This window comes from Pinus tabuliformis, chromosome 1_2 (genome assembly GCF_031772625.1).
Source record: "Pinus tabuliformis cultivar Carrire ecotype Pingquan chromosome 1_2, CPIR1, whole genome shotgun sequence".
NCBI lineage: Eukaryota > Viridiplantae > Streptophyta > Pinopsida > Pinales > Pinaceae > Pinus > Pinus tabuliformis.
Window position 1 is genome coordinate 860,688,620 of NC_142298.1, and position 25,180 is coordinate 860,713,799.

General features: G+C 40.5%; 1 protein-coding gene across 1 annotated transcript in view; it reads left to right on the forward strand.

Moving 5' to 3' along the window:
* The window catches only part of LOC149208639 (B3 domain-containing protein Os07g0679700-like), a 192,579-nt gene that overhangs the window by 90,445 nt on the left and 76,954 nt on the right, over nucleotides 1–25,180 (forward strand). Inside the window, exons 4-5 of the mRNA XM_089396140.1 lie at nucleotides 5,053–5,936; nucleotides 6,051–6,147. Of these exons, the coding sequence (XP_089252266.1) occupies nucleotides 5,053–5,936; nucleotides 6,051–6,147 (981 nt within the window). The remainder of the gene's footprint in view (nucleotides 1–5,052; nucleotides 5,937–6,050; nucleotides 6,148–25,180) is intronic.

A 25,180-nucleotide genomic window follows, 5' to 3' on the forward strand; every position in this document is an offset into this window, starting at 1 on the left:
CACTGAAAGTCTCTTCTCATCATCCCATCCTGTACATCTTCTCGTTCTGGTTCCAATGAGCTATTACACTGAGGTATTCCATCAAATATTCCTCTCGAGATGCTACCTCAAGCTTGATTAATCAAGTCAGGCTCAGTGATAATCTTGTTTATGAAAGTTGTTGGAATGCAATGGAACAAAAGACAAGTTATGCAAATGATGGAATATGCCAAGCGAATGCTGTCAGATCCCGTAAAAACTCCTCAAAACCCCGTTGGAACCCTTGATGATGTAATCCTGCTCTTATAGCCTGTCCATCATATACTTTGGAAACCCATCGTTTCTTGTACTATAGAGGAAAATGAACATGGGGACATGACAAAATTAAACCTCATTCATAATTCATGGCGCATTTCAGGGGTGTCCATCAGGAAAGATCAAAAGAATAAACATTTGATCAATTTGATTGCCCAGAGCCCAAATGGGGCAATGTTTTTTTGAAGGCAATGGATTGCGAGGGGCAGCTGAAAGATTCCCATTCATTGTTGACATCTTGATTGAAGAAATTGAAATGGTGGTGCCGAAAAATGCTGTCTAGGTAATAACTGACAATGCAACGATGTGTAGAGCATTAACCCTAATTATTGAAGACAAATATCAACACATCTTTTCGACCCCTTGTGCCGTACATTTATTGAACCTCATGTTGAGCAAGATGGGGAAGCAAATTGAGTAGATTCAACTTATTTTTGAAGAGGCAAAAGAAATTCAAGCCTTCATCACAAACCACCACATGTCCCAAGGCATTTACAGGGAATTTGCGAAGTTGGAGCTCCTTAAGGTACTTAAACTTAAAGTTTATTTCATAAATTCTAATGTCTATGACTCTAAATTCAAATATGTAAATTGGATTCTCAAATAAGTCATGATTCGTGAATTATAATAGGTATTCAATCAATTATGATTTTTAATTTATTGAAACATTAGTACTCGTAGGTTGTCAAGACTCGTTTTGCTTCTCACATCATAGTCTTAACAAGGCTTATGCAGGTTAAAGAAGCATTGCAATCAATGGTATGCAGTTCTCTTTGGAACCAATGGAGGCAATCCCAAACTGAAAGAGCACAAGTGGTGAAAAGGTTGGTTGTTGATAATGAATGGTGGGATCAGGTGGAGTACGTCTTGGCATTTACTAAGCCAATTGTAGATTCGCTATGCATGTTTGACACAAACATGCCTAATTTGGGAGAGGTGTATGAGGGCTTTGACTCCATGATAGAGAAGATAAGGTTAGTTATAAATGTCGAGGAGAAGGACCCAAATGAAGTCTTTTACAAAGAAGTAAAAGATATATTGACCAAAAGGTGGAACAAGATGATCACCCCATTGCACCTTTTGGCCTATATAATGGATCTAAAATATTATTCTGCATAGTGGCTAAGCAATCTCAAAAGATCCGCACCAAACAAAGACCCAAAAGTCTCACAGGGATTTAAGAAAGTTGTTTGTAGATCCAGATATTGGGATTCAAATCCGTTCAGAGTTTGCTCATTTTGTGGGATCAGAGGCTTTGGGTGCAAATATTGATTCTATGCAGGAGAGGACCATATTAAGTCCAATTGATTGGTGGACCGTGGAACTACTATGATGGGGAACTTCGACATATTCAAAAATTGGGCATCAGGATCTTGTCACAACTTTCTAGTTTCTCTTCAGTAGAGTGGAACTGGAGTACATATGGCTTCATCCATTTGATGAAGCGAAACATATTGGGCTCCAAGAAGGTTGAGGAACTAGTGTATGTTCATTCGAACCTTCACCTTCAGTCATACAAAAGTGACAAATACAAATTTGGGCCCACCAAACTATGTGATGTGGAACTAGAGTTACCTGACTTGGATATGACGTTGAATGCCATGTCTCATATGACTTTGTTTGATGAGGAGACACTAATAATCGCATCTTCATGTGGACATGGCAGCAATGCTCCCACTCCTGGAGAGGATCCAAATGTTGATGTGGATCTTAATTACATGGATGAAGACATATTTGACTATGTGAATGTAATTTATGATGATGTTTTAAATTTTTGAACAATGAACATCGAATACCATAATATGTCATATGATAGTAGACTGCCAGTCATAGTTCATTTTGTAATTTGTACTATGTAGTGTGCATTTAGCATTATTAATTTTGGTGATGATGTTGATGATTGAAATTGGAAACAGAAACTTGATGATATGTTGAATGTTATAATAATCACTAATGATGATGACAATGTTTATGCTAAATTGATGATGATGATTTGTTTATGTTGAATTCATGATGATGATTATGTATTTTTAAATATAGAATCTAGATTTTAAAAGAGTAATGGTAATATATATATATATACTGTTTCCTTGCTGTATGTATCTGGATTTTTTTAAAATTTGCTGTATCCATTTCAAATCCCGTATCCTTATCCATTCCCATATCCATTTCAATGCCACTTAGCCTAAAACTGGGCACACGTTAAACATGTGTTCTTTGGCAGGCCTACAGTGTTTGATCAAATTTGGTTCGTGAATGGGTTTTGAATTTATATCTAAAGTGTTTATCTAGGATGCTTGGAATTCTGTGTCATTGCATGTACATTGAATAATCCCTTTGGAGAACTGCCAATGGATTCTTTATGTACCTTGTATTCATAACTTCTGCATCCGCCAGGCAATTACCATCCCGCTTTAAAATTGTAAACTAGTAACTGGTATACTTCCCCCATGCAGTTTGTCTCATTAAAAATTAAGGTACACCATTTTCAACTTACTGTAAGATAGATATAGGATGGGAATTTCCTCTAGACTTTAAGATAATTTAATGTGTCAATTATCTGCTTGATAATTCTGCTATACTGGCTTTGGCGTCCATTCTATCTCCTTGGCTCTTGATTGTCTGAAATCTGTCCAGGAGGGAGATAGTATACAGTAATATATGGGCATTAATTCGTAAAACTGGAAGTGCTGTTGTGTTGAGTTGTATCTGTTAGCCTTTAAAAACGTTTTTCCATTGCTATTTTCTCACTTTCAGCTATAGGGAAAGAGCTGTCACGGTCTCTCATTGTGCGGTTGAAGGGTAAAATCATGGTTTGAAGGGATTCCAAGTGTTTTGTAAATGTTCTCGTTACTAAAAAATTTGGATTTTTATGTCTATATTTCGTTTTTGTATATATATGTGTGTGTGTGTGTGTGTTTAACATGTTCCATGTCGGATGCTTGTATTTCCACATCCTCCATGTCCTTTGCTCTGTTGTCATATGACATAGGTGAACAGCTTAATCATCATAGGTAGTAAGGTTGTTACAATTCAAAAGTTAAAATCTAATTTGTGTTCAACATTTGACATGACTGGTTTCGGCCTCGGAACACATTGCTGAGGTGCAGGATTGCGTCAAACTGACATTTGTGTCTTTATGTAACATAGTAAGCATGCTAAAAGTTTGTTGGAGAGGTTTTGCTGCTTGCATAGCTTTTTTAAAGAAGCTTTTATACCTATGGAGGTTGGGTTGAAATTATTCGCCAAGATTGACTCAAAATCAACTAGTGAGCCAATGTATAGTACTTGCAACGTGATATATCTTACAATGAGGCCAGATTTGAGTTTTGTCATCAGCTACGTGTTTGGGGTTATGACAGCTCCAAAGGCTGAACATTACAACTAAAGAGAGTTGCAAGATATTTACACAGAATTTTGGAGATTTGTATCTTGTATGATAAAGGGGAGGATTTTTGGTTGACAGGTTTCACAAATTCAGATTGGGCAAGTTTGGTTGATAATGGGAAAGCTACTACAGGTTATGTTTCCATGCTTGTGTGATCTGTTGGTTGGTTGAGTAAAAGGCGAGATGCAATGGCTTTTTCATTTTCTGAAGCAGAATACTTCAATACAGGGCATCGATAATTACATCTTGTGAGGCAATGTGGTTGCGGAGAATACTTATCGATTTGCAAGTAAAACAAACTATCACAATTGTACTTTTTGTGACAACCAAAATGCTTTAAAGTTGGCAAGAAATTTGGTGTTTCATGGGCAGATGAATCATGGAGGTTCATAGTAGCTATATATAATGATTACAAGGAATGGAGAAATAGAGCTGCAATATTGTGTAACTTGTGGAGACAGCTTCACTAAGCCTTTCAGTTCGTATAAATTCGTAAAGTTTAGAGATAAACTTGGTGTAGTTTCAAATGTGACCATTAAAGGAGGGTGATAGAGTATGTGTAGTATAATGGTCATATTCTAATGTATTGTATACAATATAGTACTTTTGAGTTAGTGGTCAAATAAGTGACTTAAGATATTAATTAAGTCACATACGCTTTTGGTTACATAATATTGGTTGCCACCAAGATACACCTCTCTCACGAGACATATCACATTTTCTACAGGAATTTAATAATATCAAGAATCTCCTTCAAATTTTCTGCATAATAGTTTGTGTGCAATCTGATACCGTTTTCTATGCAGGATTTCCATCCCTTTGCTATTCTCACTAAACAAATTCACAGATTAAGGAACACTTAAAAGTTAATACATAGCAAGTTGGACAATATGGGAAAGGCTCAATTTTCATTTGGAGGTTGAATCAAGGACCTGTAGAAGTCGGGGCAATTTGCACTGATTGTATTCATGGTGTGTCACACTGCAAATTATGCTGTTGCAGGATATTCTTGTGTCATAAGATGATCGGTTTGGAATCCATTGTTTTATCACGTGACCCCTTGGCTTGAAAATCTGGATAATTATACTGGGTCTTATGAGTCATTTTGGTGGTTTTAATTCAGAATTTATATGGCAATAGATCTTGTTCATTTTTAGTCTGTGCCCCACTTTTTCTTCTTGAATTTATGATTTCTGCAGGATTTGTGTGATTTTAATCAATTTCAGATACTGCAACAGATGTAAAATTTAAACTTATACTTTGTGCCAATTTTTTGTGTGGAAATACAGTAGAGTTTTAGTAAAGTTTTCATGACACAGATGCTTGTTTGCATATATTAGGGCTAATCCATCTGTTTTGGTGGTTTGTAGGTAGAAAACCGCATGCAGCATCCAATTTTGTTTCCATCTCAGAAGCTGTTGGATCTGCCTGTAAATAATTTGACGGAGACTCGGGGCAGTAGGCCTTCACAAGTTTCAGACCCTAGACAGTGGTTACAAGTGCCTAATTTATGGCAGTCTTTGACTGGTCAATCTGCAGCATCTTCTTGGAGACGAATTCCTGAAATAGACAGATCAAACAATGATAAATCAATGGAAAACAACACACGTGAACAATCCTTAGCTTCTGGTTTGAACAGGATGGATGAAGGTCTACCTGAGAGAATCAAGAATAAGGATTTGAAGCTAGGCATTCTTGAAAACTCTTGTCGGAACAGTGCTATTCTTGAGGTGACAAAAGATGTCAATGCCCGCAGCTCTAGTAGAATAGAATTCCTGTCTGGGGATTTTGCCAAAGAAGAAGGGAATGCAGATGACATGCAAGATCCAGAACCTGCCTCAGCTGACAATGTAAAACCTGGACTAAACAATGCACCTGATATTCTTAGAGTTTCAACAAAAGATAATCAATTAGAGGCACCAGCAAGTGCTTGCTTGAATATTTCGTTAGGATCTTTAGTTTCAAAGGATGATCCATCTGCTGCTGTCCTGGGGTTGGCAATTTCGTCTGGGTCTCCAGATGAAGCAAAAGAATCAGCTAAAGTTTCTGCCAGTCATCCACAGCGCCAGCGACAACGTCAGCTCCTACCCAAGGCACTTCAGGCAAGCCCTAGCACGGGCTCTGAATCATCAAAGGACATGCATCCTCAAATACGTGTTGCACGGCCACCAGGAGAGGGACGAGGTCGAAATCAGTTACTGCCTCGGTATTGGCCACGGATTACTGACCAAGAACTACAGCAGATATCTGGAGAGTATCCATTATATAATTTAATAATAAGTTTCTTGTATTTGCAATTTTCTTTATGTCAGAATCTGTTTTTGGTTGTTTTTCTTCTGATTCCCCCTATTTTCTTAACTACCATCAGTGCAAACTCTGTTATCACTCCTTTGTTTGAGAAGATGCTGAGTGCAAGTGATGCAGGACGTATAGGACGCTTAGTGCTTCCAAAAGCATGTGCCGAAGTGAGTTGTTAATGTTGTTCCCCTTTTAAGGATTGGATTTTCTCAAGTATCATTCTTTTGTCTGTAGTTATTTTGCTTAAATTTGATCATTTTCATTTCTTCTTGATCTTTGCTAAGATGGAAATCATTGGATGAAATATCCTTGCATGAGATGGATATATCAAATATTTTTCACCTGCAATAACTGAATCTTAGTGTCTTCTAATTTGGTCCCTTTAAAAATTACATCAATCTTGTACTTGTTATTGTACTTACTAGGCAGAGTAAATGCAAGATAAAGGTCCTGGTAAAATATTTCGAAACATGCCCAAACGGCCCATAAACTAACCATGGGGAAATATGCATTTAAAACTTAAAAAAATTTCCTAGTACAATAGCAAGTACAAGATTTGATATAGTTTTTACTTGTCAGAGAAAATGGCAGATAATAAAAGCCTGGTAAAATATTTCAAATCATGCTCAAAGTGTTCATAAAATAAATATGGGGAAATTTGCAATTAACTCTACAGGAAACTTAGGTTTCATTTAGAAAAAGAACGCAGCTAAGCTTTAATATATCACACAGCAGTCATAAAAATTGTGTAGAAACAATAAATTGTGGAAGTAACACAATATCTTCAAAGAACTAATAGTTTTTATAAGAAGAACAGACTTAGCTATTGCGGCAAAATAACAAGGGACCAGCTATGCCTGTGGGAAGATAAGGAACGACATCCATAGTTTTATGTCATCTCAAAAGACAGGATGGGCAGTCTTCAATAGAATCCTCTAGAATAAAATATCCATGTAACCCTTAATGCTTTCCCCTCCTATAACAAAAACGTAATGGGTATTGTATTAGATAAAAAGCAGTGGCATTATCTGAACTGCATAAGGTTACACAATGTATTCCGTGTTGATTTTTGGTAGCATCAGATTTGTTCTAAGTCTCAAAATTTGTAGGGAGGCTTAGACACATGCATTCTCCAATACCCAGAAACCGTTTTGGGAAATTCCACCTGGAGACAATTTTATTAAAATAATTAATTATTTTTAATGGGACCCTAAGTCTAAACTTAGGAAATTAAAATAATTAATGGCTATTAATCTAAACTGTGGGTGTAACTTCCAGAAGAAGACGAGGATCAAGCCAAAATGATCTAAGCCATTGATTATAAGTTAATCTGGGCCATTGGTTGTCCAACAGAAAGATATAAGAAGAGACTTGAGGGGCACTTGGAGAACACACACAGAGGGGAGATCAGAAGTTAGATTTTCTGAAGCAGCGCAGCGGCCGGAGAGATTTTCGATAGTGATCTTTTGCAGTGAGGGGCAGGGATAGTATCCGAAGGGAAATCTTTCCCGGTCGGAGAATACTCAACAGAGAAGGCAGAGAGAGATCCAACAGTGGCAGTGCAGAGCTAGAGAGGCTAACACAGGGCCACACAAAAGCCAAGAGGGAATCCAAAAATCAGTTGAAGGAATCGATTGCAAAAGCCGAAAGCTGGGGTGTGAGTCCGGGAGGTGAAAATCGAATTTCCTAAGTAGCGGATTGATCAGCTGAAGGGGTGCCGCTGCCCCTAGAGGATATGACGCTGTGTTGACGCAGTGACTGCGTAGAGGCAACGCAGAGACAACCAGGGGCAGCTCATTCAATGGTTGGATCAACCAGGATTTCCAGTGATAGTGTGAGATAACCTCACTAATATTTCTGTCAGTGATATTCTCTGTAACTTGATTGCTGAGAAGGCATCCAAAGATTGTATTCAGAAATTACTACTGCTTAATAATAAAACCCTCAAAGCTGCTGCACCGGTTTTCCCGCATTGGGTTTTTCGGGGACATTTGTCCAAAAATAACTGTGTAGATGTGTTGTATCTCTTTCCTGTTCAATTTCTTGTTTCCGCTTATAATATAAATGGTGTAGATTGCAGTGTATTAGTTTCGATATTTACTGTAGGAAACAGTAAGTAACTTGATTAAGAAATTAACAAGTAGGGGAAACTTAATCAGTGGCTGTAGTAGAAATTTGGGCATCCAAATTTTCACATTGCGGTGGTAGAATCTAGCTTCTTGCTACCTAACAAGCACAACAGGAATACAATCAAGACATATTCAGAAGGACCTTTTTCAGTGGAGATTGCCCCCCCTCCCCAGATGGGAAGGGTAGAGTCTAGAGATCACACTTACATTGTTGCTTTCTTTCGTAGGATAGGTAGAGTCTATTCAGACAAACTGATTACACAAAAACAGACAAAGACATTACATATGAAGACTCTTAATTAGAACAACCTCTCCCTTTCCAGGATCTAGTCATGTACTCAAATAGGAGATTGGAGTGCTTTCTGGATTTATTGTTGGATCCATGAATCTGTTTCATCAACGTTATCTTGAGTCATGATGCCTGGCTTGGGGCAAGGGTCATATAATCCTTTTTCTCTGCCAATGTGTCTTCTATTAGTTTGCTCTCACTTTCCTCTGGATCTGCACTTTCTGAAGGTTTCCCTGAATTCTCCGTCTGCAGATCCTACAAGGCAGTGAGTTCTTACAGGTCCCAAGGGTGCACCTCTTTTGGATCAGGTGAGCCCTTGTGAGATGAATTCTTTTTCTCCAAAATTGGTGGAACATATTTAGCCTTCATTGAGATAGATGGACTGAACTAGGGTCTATGCTAGCATTCTCAACCATATGAGGAGATCCCTTTGATAGGCTGGAGTTTAATGCTGCTGCTGGTTGATCCTTGGATAGCTGACACCCACTTGTGGGAACGTCTTCCTTAGCCGCATAGATCAGAAGATGACTCTCAGGTAGTTAGAGAAACATTTTTATGTCCTTTGTAATACATCATTTCTTCAAATATGATTTCACCGCAAGATCAAGAGGACCTAACGTGTCAAACCTAACCTTCCTCCCTAGCTAGGACAACCCACAAAATGAAGTAAAGCAACCCTAACCAAAATATTACAATAGTAAAATCCTTCAATAATTCACAGTTTCTTCATGGATTAGGGAGGGTTTAACAACCTCAATCCTAATATCTTTTTTTGCGGAAAACTCACCCTTCTCAAAGATTATTCAGCAACAAACACTTGACAAGTATTGCAAAAACCCTACTCATCATTGAAAAGAATTAAAGAGATGGAAAATATCATATTGAACACATCTCCTAACTTTTTCCTCCCAAAAATATTTAATTAAGCTTTGAGGGGAACTCCCAATCTTTCAACCATGCCTTTAGCAACTGGATTTTCTCTCTTCTATTTATATCCTTCAAATCACCCCTAATTCATAAAATTTCTTTTGAGAAGGTCCTAGAATCATCTTGAGTTGTTTTCTGAATGAATAAAATTGGTCTATATTTCCATATCCCATCTTTCTATTTCAAGATATCCTTTTAAGACATGCATTTATTATTCATTTGAGGGTCTGACCATGCCAACAATGCCATGTGGCATCTCATGCAAATATATTTTTTCTAAATATGTAGAAATTTCCTTGAACAAAGTGCTCTCATCCACAATGCCTCAAACAATTTTTTGTCATCCCTATACCCTTAAAGGCAAAACACACTTCCAAATATGTAGAGGTGGTCTTGAACAATGTATATTTAACCCTAGATACCTTAAATGTGTGGAGTTATGTTAAAACATATTAAATTATGTGTCCTTATCCCCAAAAGTTCTCCTCAAAAGGGAAACATGCCTCCAAATATGTGGAGGCTCCTCCATTAGGCTATTTCTCACCCCTTCTTGTTGGAAAAATAACTAGGTTTGGTCTTCATCATTGCCTTTGTACTTATGTCATTATGTATATTTTATGTATCAAGCAAAAGAAGAAAGAAAATATTATTTTTCAAGCATGGGTTTCATGCTCCATTTAATGGTCATCTAGGTCAAGCATGCATTTCATGCTCCTAGGGTTTGTCATGAGTCAAAAGAATTATTGTCATATGTAAAAGACCCTTTTGGGCAATTTGTATCAAAAAAGAATCATTATTTTTGAGTCTATAAAGTCAATTTGGACTCCCAAGACCAAGTCGTCCCTTCCAATGAAAGTCGCCCTAGAAGAGGCCTATTCGACCTCTTGAAAGGTGTATATATAGCCATAGACTTCGACTTATTGGAACACACATTACACAAGTTTGATCTGCAATAAGACAAGAAGAAAATAAGAGCAGAAAATTCTAGAAGAAGAAGCAAAAGTCAAAGCGAGGAAAAAGGCTTGAAAATATATCTTTTCTGTCCACACATGCGAGCAGATTAGGGTTTTCTGTGTGGGTTGCAGGGGCCGAAGTTGCAGGCCAAATTGCAGACCTGAAGTTGTGTTGAAGAAAGTGTAACTAGGTTCGGTCTTCATGACATTGATGATTGTAAACAAGAAAAATGAATTTATTAATTATGCCTTGCTACATGGGTATCATGAGCAAGAGGTTTATTTTATAGACGGCTCCCATTAAGAGCCTTAGGATTTATATTTAAGGTCAAAGAGTCAAAGTCATGAATAAGGAGCTCTTCATGAGCTTATGTAAAATGTATACAAGTCTAGAACAATCCTCCAAGACCAAGCACAATCCTCCAAGACAAGCACAAAGAACTCTGCAAGCAAAGCGAGGTAGAAGACAATCATGTCGACCTAAAAGTATACATAAATATCATGTTGGCTAAATAAAGAAACACATCGGTTCACATTGACTTGTCGATTAAATATGGGAGACTAACTACTATAAATAGGTGGCTAAAGTCACCACAGGGATCTCAGAAATTTCAGACTTCTCTGCAATCTCGGATGGGTACAGGAGGTGCAGGAATTTCGGATTAGGGCAGCAGTTCAGGATCTCGGATGGAGAAGTGAGATACTCTCGTCATAAGAATGACTAGATGTCAAGATGAACATAGTCTCCTTCTCGGTACAATTCTGTGTTGTCATAACCGAAGTAAGGATGATCTCAGAATCCTACTATGCTACACACTATCTAGGCATGATGGAAGGATCTCATAGTAATACATTGTCTCGGCATGATGAAAGGATTTCACAGAACACACTGTCTCGACATGATGGAAGGAACTCATAGTAACACACTATTTCGGCATACATGTGCAGTCACAACCTCGTTCTTGATGAAGATATAGAGGTCATGATTTTAGTCATGATGAGATTGTCATGATATTAGGGAATTTATATGCAGCTCCCCTATATGAATATCTCATAGATGAAGACCTCGGTGATGGAGCAACAATGATGATGATCTCAACATTGATGTAGAAGAGGATTGGTGTCTTGGTCTTGGAGTGGCTTAATAAGTCAAAGGTTAAGGTCTTGGTATTCGTCAATTGGAACCTCTATAAGAAGAATTTAGTGCTGGTTTTCCTCTCTAAGAGGGAGAGGTTTTGGCCCTGGCAGAGTGCCAACATCTTGTGTTCTTGTCTCTTTGTTTTTGGTAGCTATTTGATGAACTAAAGAAGACACACTAATAATAACAAGTGAAGATTGAATAAGAAGAATAAGTTGAAACACCTCACAAAATAGTTATCATGTAAAGAAGAATCACTCTAACTCTAACTGCTCCAGATTCTTCAAGTTGCAAGACCGAGACTTTGACTGGAGTAGTTTGTGAAGAGGTTGACTTTCGTTGACTTTGTCTTGTTTGAAGGAGATCATGTGGAGGGCTGACTTGGGGCTTGAGGAGGTCTTGGACTTGGTCTTTGGGTCTTTGAGGTCTCATTTTGATCAGATTCTCTAAGAAGAGGATTGTTCGGGTTTTCCCCAAGTTGTGGGGTTTTCCCCTGGTGTGGAGCCTAATCTTCATGTTTTGATAATTGATCGATGGAGAAGTAAAACATAATAGTAAAATGCCAACAAATATCACAAGAAATTATTAAGGAAGGAAAATCAATATTAATCTACAAATGCCTTGATTTTCCAACATGGTATCAAAGCTAAGGTTGGTGAAGGAGGGCGAAGATCACATGTTGTTGGCGTTATAAGAAAGACTACTGTTCTACTACAAGAAGGACTAGAAGAAGCAACAAGTGATGAACCTAGTAGACTCTATAAAAGTTCTTGTTCAAGGCATATCAAGTAATCCGGGTTTCCTTTGAAATGAAGTCAAGTTTATCTAAAATACAATTTGAGATCTTTATCCAAGAATCCAAGTCTGATGGAAGAGTTGATTTGATGACTACTATGCAAATTATTTTCTGGTGTGAAATTCTAATTCAAGCCTAAAACAGTGGAGTATATTCTCCACAAAATGATGCATTAGTCTCTTTTATGCAAGGTTCTGTGACTGTAATACAAGACACTTGTATCATCCAAAGTTTCCTATGATAAATAGTTTAGTCTAAGGTCAAATACAAAGGTTTTGTGATGCATATTCCGAAATCCTGTGATGACAAAGCGTGGAGTAGTGACAAATTACAAAACGAAAAATGATATTGTTAGTTTTTGTAGCATTGGATGTGTTCTAGCCACGAAATTTGGTGGAGAGGCTAGAATACATGAGATCTCTAAAACCTAGAAATCGTTTCTGGAAATTTTGCCTAGAAGTGTCTCAATTACATTATTAACCGTTTTTAAAAAATATTTCCTAACTCTAAACTTAGGGGATATGGTTAATTAATCAATATTAATTAAGATAAGACGAGAATGATCTAGAAACTCACACATATCAATCCAGAGATGATCCTAGCCATCGATTATGTTTTAATCTTGGCCGTTGGTGCTCCAACAGAGGGGTATAAGAGGAGATCAATGTGGTGATGGAGAATATATCCGAGAGCACCAAAAGTTCGATTTCTTGGCAGATCGATTTCCAAAGTAGCAACAGCTAGTTGCTGGAGAGAGCCAGAGTTCGAAGCAGTGTGTGAGGGGCAAACACAGTGAGGCTGGAGGAAGTATTCCAGATCCAGTGAGTGCATTTGCAGAGAGGCCAAAGAGCCACAGAGAAGCTGACATAGGGATTGCGTAGTAGCTTCTAGAGGCAAGTTCGATTTGCTTGAGTGTGAAAAAACTTCTTCAGTTCCATAGGCCGGGAAGGAGTGTCGGAGAAGCTTTTTCCCAGCCAGCAGAAGGCAAAACAACTTCATCAGAGACCAGTGAGAGGCTTGACGTCAAGCAAACTGCACAGTGCAGAGGCTAACGTAGAGGGTCAGAGGGCCGAGTTTTCTGAAGGCAAGTTGTGTCGGGGTTTGCCTGTGGGGTGAGGAAATTCCTCACTAGATTTTTGCCAGTATTTTTCTCTGTAGAATTGCTAGATTTCGACATCTAGTTGTACTCATAATTTCTCACTGTTGCATAATAATAAAACCCTTAGTTGCTGCACCGATTTTCCCAAATTGGGTTTTTCCGGGGAATTTTGTCCAAAAATAATTGTGTTATATTTTGTGTGTGTGCTAGTATTTCTCAATTTCCAGCGCATTATTTTTCCATAGTATTTTATTTGTGAAGGTTGCAGTGTGATTTATTCAACATTTGCCATAGCAAACAACAAATAAATTGTTAAATAAAATTAATAGTTAGGAGAATAATTTCTAGTTGCTGCAATAGGATTCTAGTATTGGAATTCTCACATTGTATCAAAGTGCAGTTGATCAGCTAGAGAGCTCAGAGGCGACAAGAAGGAATTTCATTGCTCAGTGTGGGCAGTAGATCGAAATTCCCTCGGGTAGCACAATCTTTTTGCCAGAAGGTTGAGTTGCTTGAGGAAGTTCGATTTTTCTGAGAGAGGGCACAAAAATTTGATCCTTCCAAATCAAGTGATTCTAGAGGCAGAGGGAGTAGCTCAGTCATTTCGTTGGGCAGATCTCTAGCTGGACGCAGAGGGTTTTGCTGCAGTACACTGAAGCAGAACCAACGTCAGGGTGGAAGAGAGAAGAGCACACATAGAGGGAAGATTTTCCTCAGGGAACTTCTAGTCTCGAGAAGTTCGATTTTCCTTGTAGATCGACAATAGTTTTGAGCAGATTTTCTCACTCCAGAAGGGAGTGCGAGTAACAGAGCAATAGCTGAGCAAAAGGAACGAGGAAGTTTTCGACAATTTGTTGAGATGGCCACTGCTGGGCTTCATGATCAGGCAAGTTGGATGGAGCTTCCAACTATGTCATTTGAAAGGGCAAGGATGTCCTGCCTGTACAATCCGGGCGACAACACTGCCCACCAACCACTGCGTAGCTTTGATTTACGCTGCATCTATGCTGCTATTGATGCTGCAATACTGCTGCGAACACGTCATCTGTACTGCAACTCCCTCTCATCTGTCGCTACTGCAACATTTGCAACTAAAAAGAATCCAAAATACTGAATCAACTGTGTTCAGTATGATGCATCTCTCTCTCGAGTCTCTGACTGCTACTAGCGTTTGCACTGGCACTGAAAAATCTGCACCGTTGCTGACTTTGCACTATGCCAACTGCGCTGTTGACTTTGCACTGTGCCAACTGCACTGCTGCCAACTCTGCACTGCGCTCCCCAACATCTGACTACTACTAGTCTGCAACTATCACTTTGGTACTAATTGCATCAATTGCCACTGATCCATCTTGCTACTGAATACCGTGGGCCATTGTAGCAAAGTATTGATCCATGAGGTGGAATCCTCAAGGATCCTGCCCATCTGTAGTGCTTTGGGACTACAACACCAAGTAACCCCACCTCACTCCTGGAGGTATATCGACAAACATCGCGAAGTCTTCCTCTAGCTTGGAGGAAAGCCTATTGATCTCTGCAGAAGCTGCCTGCTGGTCCTGCTTCTCCTCCTTGTCCTTCTTCCTAAGAGGACACTAGGTACTGTAGTGACCAAGCTCACCACACCTAAAGCACTTGACCTTTGACAGGTCCTTCTTTTTCTTTCTCTGCTCCCCCTGCCCCTGACTGGGACCCTTAGATGCGAGGGCCACATTCTCCTCGTCCTTTACCTGCTTCGCTTCACTGTTCCTGCCACCGATAGAGCTCTTCAATAGAGCTCGTCTCAACTCTTGCTGCAAATCAGCCCACATTCTATCCTATTCTGGTAGCCTATTTCTGCCCAATATGCTTTGGATAAAGACCTACCACTCCTCTGAGACACTGTTGAGCGCTAATCGCACTAGCTTTGTGGGTTGAGGCATGTTGATTTCTGGTAGCATCGAATGTGCTCTAAGCCTCAAAATTTGCAGGGAGGCTAGGATACATGTATTTCAGAATACTCAAAAATCGTTTTGGGAAATTCCACTCGGAGACAGTTTTATTAAAATAATTAATTATTTTTAATGGATGCCTAGGTCTTAGCTTAGGAAATTAATATAATTAAAGGGTATTAATTAAACTGGAGGTGAAACTTCTAGAAGAAGACGAGGATCAAGTCATAATGATCTGAGCCATTGATTAGAATCTAATTTGGGTCGTTGGTTGATCAACGAGAGGATTATAAGAAGAGGCTTGATGGGCATTTGGAAGACATATTGAGTGAGAGATCAAAGATCAAATTTCTTAGAGAGGGAAGCGCACCAGTTGCTAGAGGGAAGATCGAAGTGATTTCTTGCAGTGAGGGACAGGGATAGTTCCAGTTGGAGAGTTTCCTGATCCGGGAATACATTGTAGAGGAGGCAGAGAGAGATCCAGAAGAGGCAACGTAGAGGCCATGCTGGGCAGCATAAGCTCACGCAGAGCTTCAGAGAGAGTTTGAAATTCAGCTGGGAAGTTGAGTTCTTGAGCCAGAAGCCGGGGTGTGAGACCGAAGAGATAGAGGAACGAAACTCTAAACAACAGGAGATCCGGGAAGAGCTGATGCAGAACTACGTAGGCTGAGGCAGTGGGTGCGCAGAGCCAGCGTGGGGCCAACCATCTAGGGCCTGGATCAGTGTCGGATCGCCAGTGATAGTGTGAGGTATTTCTCACTAATCTAATGCCAGTCAGATTCTCTGTATTGGATAGCCAGTGAGGCATCCAAAGATTGTATTCAGAAAACTATTGCTTAATATTACAAACCCTCAGCTGCTGCACCGATTTTCCCTCATTGGGTTTTTCCGGGGACATTGTCCAAAAATAATTGTGTCATGTGTTGTGTATTTCTTTCTTGCTCAATTTCTTGTTTCCACATTTAATTTAATTGGTGAAGGCTGAGTGTATTAGTTTCGGTATTTGCTGTAGGATGCAGTAAATAATTTGTTCAATGATTTAACAAATAGAAGATACTTAATCAGTTTCTGTAGTAGAAATTTGGGTCTTCCAAATTCTCATATGGTATCAAAGCGCAGGTGAAGCAAGAGAGCAGAGCCGGAAGAGCCCAGTGCTGAAGAGAAGGAAGGAAGTCGAAGTGCTAAGTAGGTAGCAAATCGAATCCCTAGAGGGATTCTGTAGTCTAGGTCAGGAGGGAAAAGTTTTCGTGGGAAAATCTCTCTCTGAGTGAGTTGTCAAAGAGAAAGATTTCCAGATCGAAGTTTGCCAGTGTCAGAGGGAGCATCGCAGAAGCATCAGTGTAGAGTGGTGAGACACAGTTTTCTGTAGCAGTTGCTGGGGCAGAAAAGCGTCAGAAGGAAGAAGGAGACACCGTTGAGGGAATTTCTTCCTTAGAGAATTCCTAGCTAGGGAATTCAATTTCTCTATTGCTGAGCAACAACAGAGAGGAGCAGATCTACTAACTCCAGCAGGGAGTGCATAGGCTAGCCTAGTTCTGTGTTGAGGAGAGAGGAGGCAGTTCGACATTTCGTTGGCAAAGATGGCAACTAGTGGGTTAAGAGATCAGGATCGATTGGATGGTGCATCCACCTATGTGATTTGGAAAGCAAGGATCTCATGCCTTCTGGATGAGCACGATTTCAAAACCTATGTCGACAGTGTGGTAGTTATACTCGCGGATCCGGAACCGCTCAAGAAGTACAAGGGTGAGATGGCAAAGGCCAAGCGATTGATCCTCGACGGAGTAAGAGATCACCTAGTGTGTCACATTGCCCGCAAGGATACTGCCCAACAGATGTGGGAAGCATTGGCTACTCTATACGAAGGATCTTCCGAGCAGCGGAAGATGTACTTGGAGTTGAAGATGAGATCCATGCATGCAGAAGGGGGAACACATTGATCCGTTCCTGACAAGGCTTCAGGAAATCTGAGACTCATTGGTAGTTGTGGAGTCAACACCTCAGCCTACCGAGATTGTGAGGTTGACCCTGAATTCTGTTTCAAAAGAATGGCAAGTATTTGTCTAGAGTATCTTGGGCAAAGAGAGATTGCTAGATTGGGAAGGGATGTGGGTTGCTCTTCAGTAGGAAGAGATGAGGAGAGACTTAGTCAAGTGCAAACTTGATAGCAGCAACAACAGTGGGACGAAGCCCAAGGAGGAGGAAGAGAATGCAACCCTTCAATCTAAGGGGCAACGGGAGCAGCGGGGGCGGAAGGAGGACGTCTCAAAGATCAAGTGTTTATGGTGTGGTGAATTTGGTCACTACGCTACACAATGTCCTCTCAAGAAGAAGGACAAAGACGAGAAGGATGATCCGAAGGCTGCACCCGCAAAGATCGAGGAGTTTTCCATGATTGCCCAGATACCTCCAAGGGAAAGGTGGGGTGATCTAGTATTGTAGTTCGAAAGAACTACAGATGGGCAAGATCCTTGAGGAGTCCACCTCTTGGATCAATACCTTGCTACGGGAGCCCATATCAGAAGTAGTAGGATGGACCAGGATCAGTTGATGCATAGGAGTGTCAGAGTGACAGTTGCAGTGGCTAGGAGCGCCAAAGACTGAGCAACGCAGAGCAGAGTTAGCTGCAGTGCAGTTGGCATAGTGCAGAGTCAACAATAACGCAGAGGCTTCAGAGGGTCAGCACAAAGACTAGCAGCAGTCAAAACTCCAACAACAGATGCATCATGTTGAACACCTGTTCAGTAATTTTGGATGCTTTTCCATTGCTGATGCAGTAGTAGCAGCAGTTGGAGAAGGTTGCAGTGCAAATGCAGTGTTGGCAGTGGTAGTGCCAGCAGCAGCACAGATGCAAAACTTATGAGGGTTGCAGTACAAATGCAGTGTTGGCAGTGGCAGGGTCAGCAACAGTACAGATGCAACATTTGCGCAGTAGTTGGTGGGCAGCGATGTCAGACATCAACAACGCAGAGGGAGATGTTATAGAGAAGGGTGATGCTTCAGCAGGTTGCATTACTAGAGCACATTCCTCGCTAAGAGGGAGTGTTGATTTCTGGTAGCATCGGATGTGCTCTAAGCCTCAAAATTTGCAGGGAGGCTAGGACACATGTATTCCAGAATACCCATAAATCGTTTTGGGAAATTCCACCCGGAGACAGTTTTATTAAAATAATTAATTATTTTTAATGGATGCCTAAGTATAAACTTAGGAAATTATCAAACTGAGGGTGAAACTTCTAGAAGAAGACGAAGATCGAGTCCAAATGATTTGAGCCATTGATTAGAATCTAATCTGGGCCGTTGATTACTCAACTAGAGGATTATAAGGAGGACTTCGATGGGCATTTGGAAAACACATCGGAGAGAGATCAAGAGATCGAATTTCTCAGAGAGGGCAGCGCAACAGTTGCTAGAGAGAAGATCGAAGTGATTTCTTGCAGTGAGGGGCAGGGATAGTTCCGGTTGGAGAGTTTCCTGATCTGGGAATACATCGTAGAGGAGGTAGAGAGAGATCCAAAAGAGGCAATGTAGAGGCCACACTAGGCAGCGTAAGCTCACGCAGAGCTCCAGAGAGAGTTTGAAATTCAGCTGGGAAGTTGAGTTCCTGAGCCATACGCTGGGGTGTGAGACCGCAGAGACAAAGGAACCAAGCTCCAGACAACAGGAGATCTGGAAAGAGGTGACACAGATCCCAGAGAGGTTGATACAGAACTGCGTAGGCTGACGCAGTATCTACGCAGAGCTAGCGTGGGGCCAACCATCCATGGCCTTGATCAGTTTTGGATCGCTAGTGATAGTGTGAGGCATTTCTCACTAGTCTTCTGCTAGTTAGATTTTCTGTATTGGATAGCTAGTAAGGCATCCAAAGATTTTATTCAGAAAACTATTGCTTAATAATACAAACCCTTAGTTGTTACACTGGTTTTCCTGCATTGGGTTTTTCCGGGGACATTTGTACAAAAATAATGGTGTCATGTGTTGTGTATTTCTTTCTTGCTCAGTTTTTTGCTTCCACGTTTAATTTAATTGGTGAAGGTTGCAGTGTTTTAGTTTCGGTATTTGCTGTAGGATGAAGTAAATAATTTGTTCAGTAATTTAGCAAATAGAAGATACTTAATCAATTGCTGCAGTAGAAATTTGGGTATTCCAATTTTTCACAAGACACTGCCCCAACAACTGAAAACTGGTCTCGGACCTCCTGAATCTTGGTAAGAAAGGGGTCTATGCCTTCCCCTTTTTGCATCTGGATGAGTCTCAACTTCTCCTTTAGGTACATCTTCCGTTGCTCGGAAGTACCTTGATACAACGTGGAGAGAGCATCCCACATCTGCTTGGCAGTATCTTTGCCAACTATATGTGAAACAACATGATCCCGAACTCCACCTAGGATTAACCGTTTCGCTCGTGTCATCTCCTTCTTGTTTTCTTTCTGCTCATCTGCATCTTGGGGAACTGACACTACTGCATCAATATAGGCTTTTAGGCCATATTCATCTAGAAGGAAGGACATCCTTGCCTTCCAAATGACATAGTTGGAAGCTCCATCCAACCTGTCCTGATCACGAAGCCTAGCAGTGGCCATCTCAACGAACTGTTGAAAACTTCCTCTTTCCTTCTGCTCGACTGCTGCTATGCTATTCACACTCCCTTTTGGAGTGAGAAGATCTGCTCACAACTACTGCCGATCTGCAAGGAAAAATCAAACTTCTTGAGACTAGAAGTTTCCTGAGGAAAATTTTCCCTCTATGTGTGCTCTTCTCTTCCACCTCGACTCTGGCTTTGCTCTAGCGAACTACTGCAAAAACCACTGTGTCCATCTAGAGATCTGCTCAACGAAAACTCTGAGCTACTCCCTCTGCCTCTAGAATCACTCGATCTGGAAGGATTGAATTTTTCTTGCCCCTCTCAGAAAAATCAGTCTTTCTCGAGCAACTCAACCTCTCTGGAAAAAAACTACGCTGCCCTTAGGAATTTCAGCCTGCTACCCATACTGAGCAGCGAAATTCCTTCTTTTCGCTTCTGTGAGCTCTACGATTGATCAACTGCGCTCTGATCCCATGTGAAAATTCCAAAATGGAATCCTATTGCAGCAACTAGTATTATTTCTCCTAATTGTTAATTAATTTAATAATTTATTTGCTACGACAAATATTGAAATAAACACTGCAACTTTCACAAATAAAATATTGCGGAAAAATATAAAATATGAGACAATTATTTTTGGACAAATATCCTTGGAAAAACCCAACTTGGGAAAACAGGTGCAACAATGAGGGTTTTTATTATTATGTAGCAGTGAAAATCTGACTCTGAATTGACAATCCACAACAAGAAAATCTAGGCAAAATTACTCAGGGGAATTTACCCTTCCTCCACAAGCAATCCCGACACAACTTGCCTACAGAAAACTATGAAGTCTAACCTCTAACTGGTCTCTGATGTAGTCGTTCTGCCTCTTGCTTCTAAGAAATTCGTCTCTCTGGCCCTCTGGAACCTCTAGATCTGAGAACGATTTTCTCGCTAGCAAATTGAACTGCCCTCTCTGAAGCTACTGCGCAGAGCTCTGCGCTGCCTTACTAGGATAACTCGGCCCTCTTGCTGCTACCTCTCTGGATCTGGAAAACCTCCTTTGGATCACTGTCCTTGCCCCTCACTCACTGCGTCGATCTCTGACTCTCTCCGACAACTGACTGTTGCTACTTTGGAAATCAATTTGCCAAGGAATCGAACTTCTCAAGTGTCTCGAGTGATCTCTCCATCACGACATTGATCTCCTCTTATAATCCTCTGTTGGAGCACCAACGGTCAAGATTGAAACATAATCGATGTCTAGGATCATCTCTGGATCGATATGTGTGAGTTTCTAGATGATTCTCGCCTTGATTTAATTAATACTTATTAATTATCCATATTCCTTAAGTTTAGACTTGGGAAATATTTAAAAATTGGTTAATAATCTAATTAAGTCATTTCTAGGCAGAATTTCCAGAAATGATTTCTGGGTTTTGGAGATCTCATGTATTCTAGCCTCTCCACCAAATTTCGTGGCTAGAACACATCCGATGCTACAAAAACTAACAGTAGCCCCAAAGCGCTACAGATGGGAAGGATCCTTGAGGAGCCCACGTCATGGATCAATACCTTGCTACATGGTGCCACAGTATTCAGTAGCAGGGTGGATCAGTGACAGTTGATGTATTCAAAGACCCAGTGACATTTGCAAATACTAGTAGCAGTTGGATGCTAGGGAGCGCAATGTAGTGTTGACAACAGAGCAGGTGGCACAGTGTAGAGTCGGCAACAATGCAGAATCTTCAGCGACAGTGCAAACACTAGTAGCAGTGAGAGACTCGGGAGACAAATGCATCATACTGAACACAGTTGATTCAATATTTTGGATGCTTTTCAGTTGCACATGTTACAGTTGCAGCAACAACAGATGAGAGGGAGTTGTAGTGCAGATGTAGTGTTGGTAGCAGTATGGCATCGTCAGCAGCAACACATATGCAACGTATATCAAAGTTGCGCAGTGGTTGGTGTTGGAATTTCTAAGTCTAACTGTTAGATACCCTTCATGTACTTTTTGATTTATTTCTGCCTACTTGTTCTGTTTAATTATCATGTTATTTGCCATGTAAATACTGGAATAAATACAAGTACATGCTCAACACATTACAGATCATCAATTGAAGGAAAAACAAGCACATAAGTGACATCGTTGTTTTTGGACCAATGTCCCCGGAAAACCCCAATGCGGGAAAACCAGTGCTGCTATCTGAGGCTTTTATTATTAAGCAGTTTCAGAATACAATCTGGGTGCCAAACTGGCTCACCGAACAGAGAATGATCTCGACAGTAGTACCTCTCAGTTGGAGACAGATATTCTGGCTAAAACCCCGAATGAACAATCCCACAGCTCTCAACTCCAATTTGCCCCACGAAATCTCCAGCGTCTGCCTCTAGGGATTGCGTCAGCCTTTCTGGTCCAGTGTTAACCCAGCGTCACCCCAACTCGCCCGGCGCCAGCCTCTGGAGGCACTACGTCAGCCTCTAGAGCCTCTGCGTCACCCACGCTGGCACTCTCTGGCACTGCGCATCTCCTGGCTCTGCGTGGCCTCAGATGGCTCTGCGTCCCTCTCTCCCGGTACCCTCTCTGCCTCTCTGCTTTTGTATTCACTGCCCTTCAGCAGCAACTCTGATCACTCTTTCGATTTCCGCAGCAAGCCTTGCCCCAGAAAGGTGTGTTCTCCAAGTGACCCTCAAGCCTCCTCTTATACTTTTCTCGTTGACAATTCAACGGCCGAGATTAAGTCCCTAATCAACGATTAAGATTAATTCTGGCTTGATCCATGACTTTTGAACCCTTCTAACATAGTTTTATATTAAATCACATTAATATTTTATTTTCCCGAAGTTTAGACTTAAGGACTCCATTAAAAATATTAATTATTTTAATATCTCCCAAACTGTTTAGAATCTGCCCAAACCATTTCTGGGTATTGAAGATCTCATGTGCTTCCTCCACCAATTTTCGTGGCTAGAGCACATCCGATGCTACCCCAAATCAACAGTTAGTGGGCAGTATGGCTAAACATCAGTGGCGTGACAAGATATGATGTAGAGATAGGGTGGTGTGGCAGGGAGTGCAACACAAGAACATATTCCTCGCTAAGTGGGAGTGTTAGGTTTTGTAGCATCGAATGTGTTTTAGCCATGAAATTTGGTGGAGAGGCTAGAATACTTGAGATCTCCAAAACCCAGAAACCATTTCTGGAAATTCTGCCTAGAAATGTCTCAATTAGATTATTAACTGTTTTTAAAAATATTTCCTAAGTCTAAGCTTAGTGAATATGGTTAATTAATCAGTTTTAATTAAGATAAGGCGTGAATGATCTAGAAACTCACACAGATCGATCTAGAGATGATCCTAGCCATCGATTATGTTTTAATCTTGGCCGTTGGTGGTCCAACAAAGGATTATAAGAGGAGATCGATGTGGTGATGGAGAATATATCTAAGAGCACTAGAAGTTTGATTTCTTGGCAGATCGATTTCCAGAGTAGCAACAGTCAGTTGCCAGAGAGAGCTAGAGATCGAAGCAGTGTGTGAGGGGTAGAGACAGTGAGGCTGGAGGAAGTATTCCAGATCGAGTGAGTGCATCTGCAGAGAGGCAGAAGAGCCACCGAGAAGCTGATGCAGGGACTGCACAATAACTTCTAGAGGCAAGTTTGATTTATTGAGTGGGAAAGACGTATTCAGTTCCAGAGGTAGGGAAGGAGTCCCAGAGTGCCGATGAAGCTTTTTCCCAACCAACAAAAGGCAGAATGATTTCATCAGAGACCAGTCAGAGGCTTGACGTCAAGCAGATTCTGCAGAGCAACACATAGGATGACATAGAGGGTCCGAGTGCTGAGTTTTTTGAAGGCAGGTTGTGTTGGGGTTTGCTTGTGGGGTGAGGAAAATACCTCACTAGATTTTTGCTAATATTTTTTCTTGTAGGATTTCTAGATTTCGGCATCCAGTTGTACTCAGAATTTCTCATTGCTGCATAATAATAAAACCCTCAACTACTGCACCGATTTTCCCAAATTGGGATTTCTTGGGGACTTTTGTCCAAAAATAATTGTGTTATATTTTCTGTGTGTGTGCTAGTATTTCTCAATTTCCAACGCATTATTTTTCCGCAGTATTTTATTTGTGAAGGTTATAATGTGATTTAGTCAATATTTGTCATAACAAGCAACAAATAAATTGTTAAATAAAATTAACAATTAGGAGAATAATTTTTAGTTGCTGCAATAGGATTCTAGTCTTGGAATTCTCACAGATATATGGTTCACACTCTGTGGCATTCAAAGATCATCTTTGTACCTATGGCTTGCATATAAGACTACAATAGTTCGCTTATCCGCAATATACTCTTATGGTTTGCTATATATTCATACTTGTGGTTCGTTGAGGTTAATGCAATCATTTTCCTGAGGTCTGATGCAAAGTTACCACAATAATATGTGTTATCTATTACAAAAACAATGCATATGATACAATGCTACTCTAATTACAATGAGATCCGAATTGCTGTCTTTGAGCAAGACCATGTGGGTCACCTTCAGTGATATACAAATTCTTTCTAAGGTTGAGATATAGTCCATGTGTAAACTAAGTTTGAAGGTCAAAATGGGTTGCTAAGGAGGCTATAATATGATACATCCAAGTGCAACATTTCATAAGGAATACATCATTTGATTAGGTTGTATACCTTGAAGCTCAGCGAATAGGAGGGGACGAATTTAGGGCTACTTCTTGTGACTGTTTCGGCAGATTCAAGGAGAGGAACTAGCTGAGCATTTAGGAGAGTTTTCTGAGTCTTGTGTACGAATTTTTGATGGTACATTTCTATGTAAAACAAGCCACATTCCCTCTGTGTGTTGCAGAAGGGCTGAGGGTCTTGTAGTCCCAAGATTGGAAGGGTTGAAAGGCCTAAAACAAGAGACTTAACAGTCTTAGAAGGCAGTGGATGGGAGCAACTTGATAAGTGAGGAAGGCCATAGTTAGAAGAAAGTTTTTGGTGGCACAATGGAAGGGATAACAAGATTGTTTGAAGCCCTAACTAGGTCATAGGCCCTACAACAATATGCATTGTTACTGCTCAAACTAGGAGAGGACCTAAGGGGAATCCCTACAGGGAAAATGCTAGACCAAGGGAAACAAATGGAGTCTTAGCCCACTGTCACCTCAGCTAAGGCTGCCTTCTATTTACAAAGTTTCACCGATGGGAGGAGACCCGATATGTATGGAGTCACTAACGAATGATAAGTCAATGGATATGAGTGACCCAGACCCTTTCCCAGAAGGTTTTGAAAGATGGAGCTTGCTTGCTTTCTAAGCAAGGTGTTATGTGCTTCTATGGAAAGGAAGAGGATTTTGGGGGTTAGGTATAT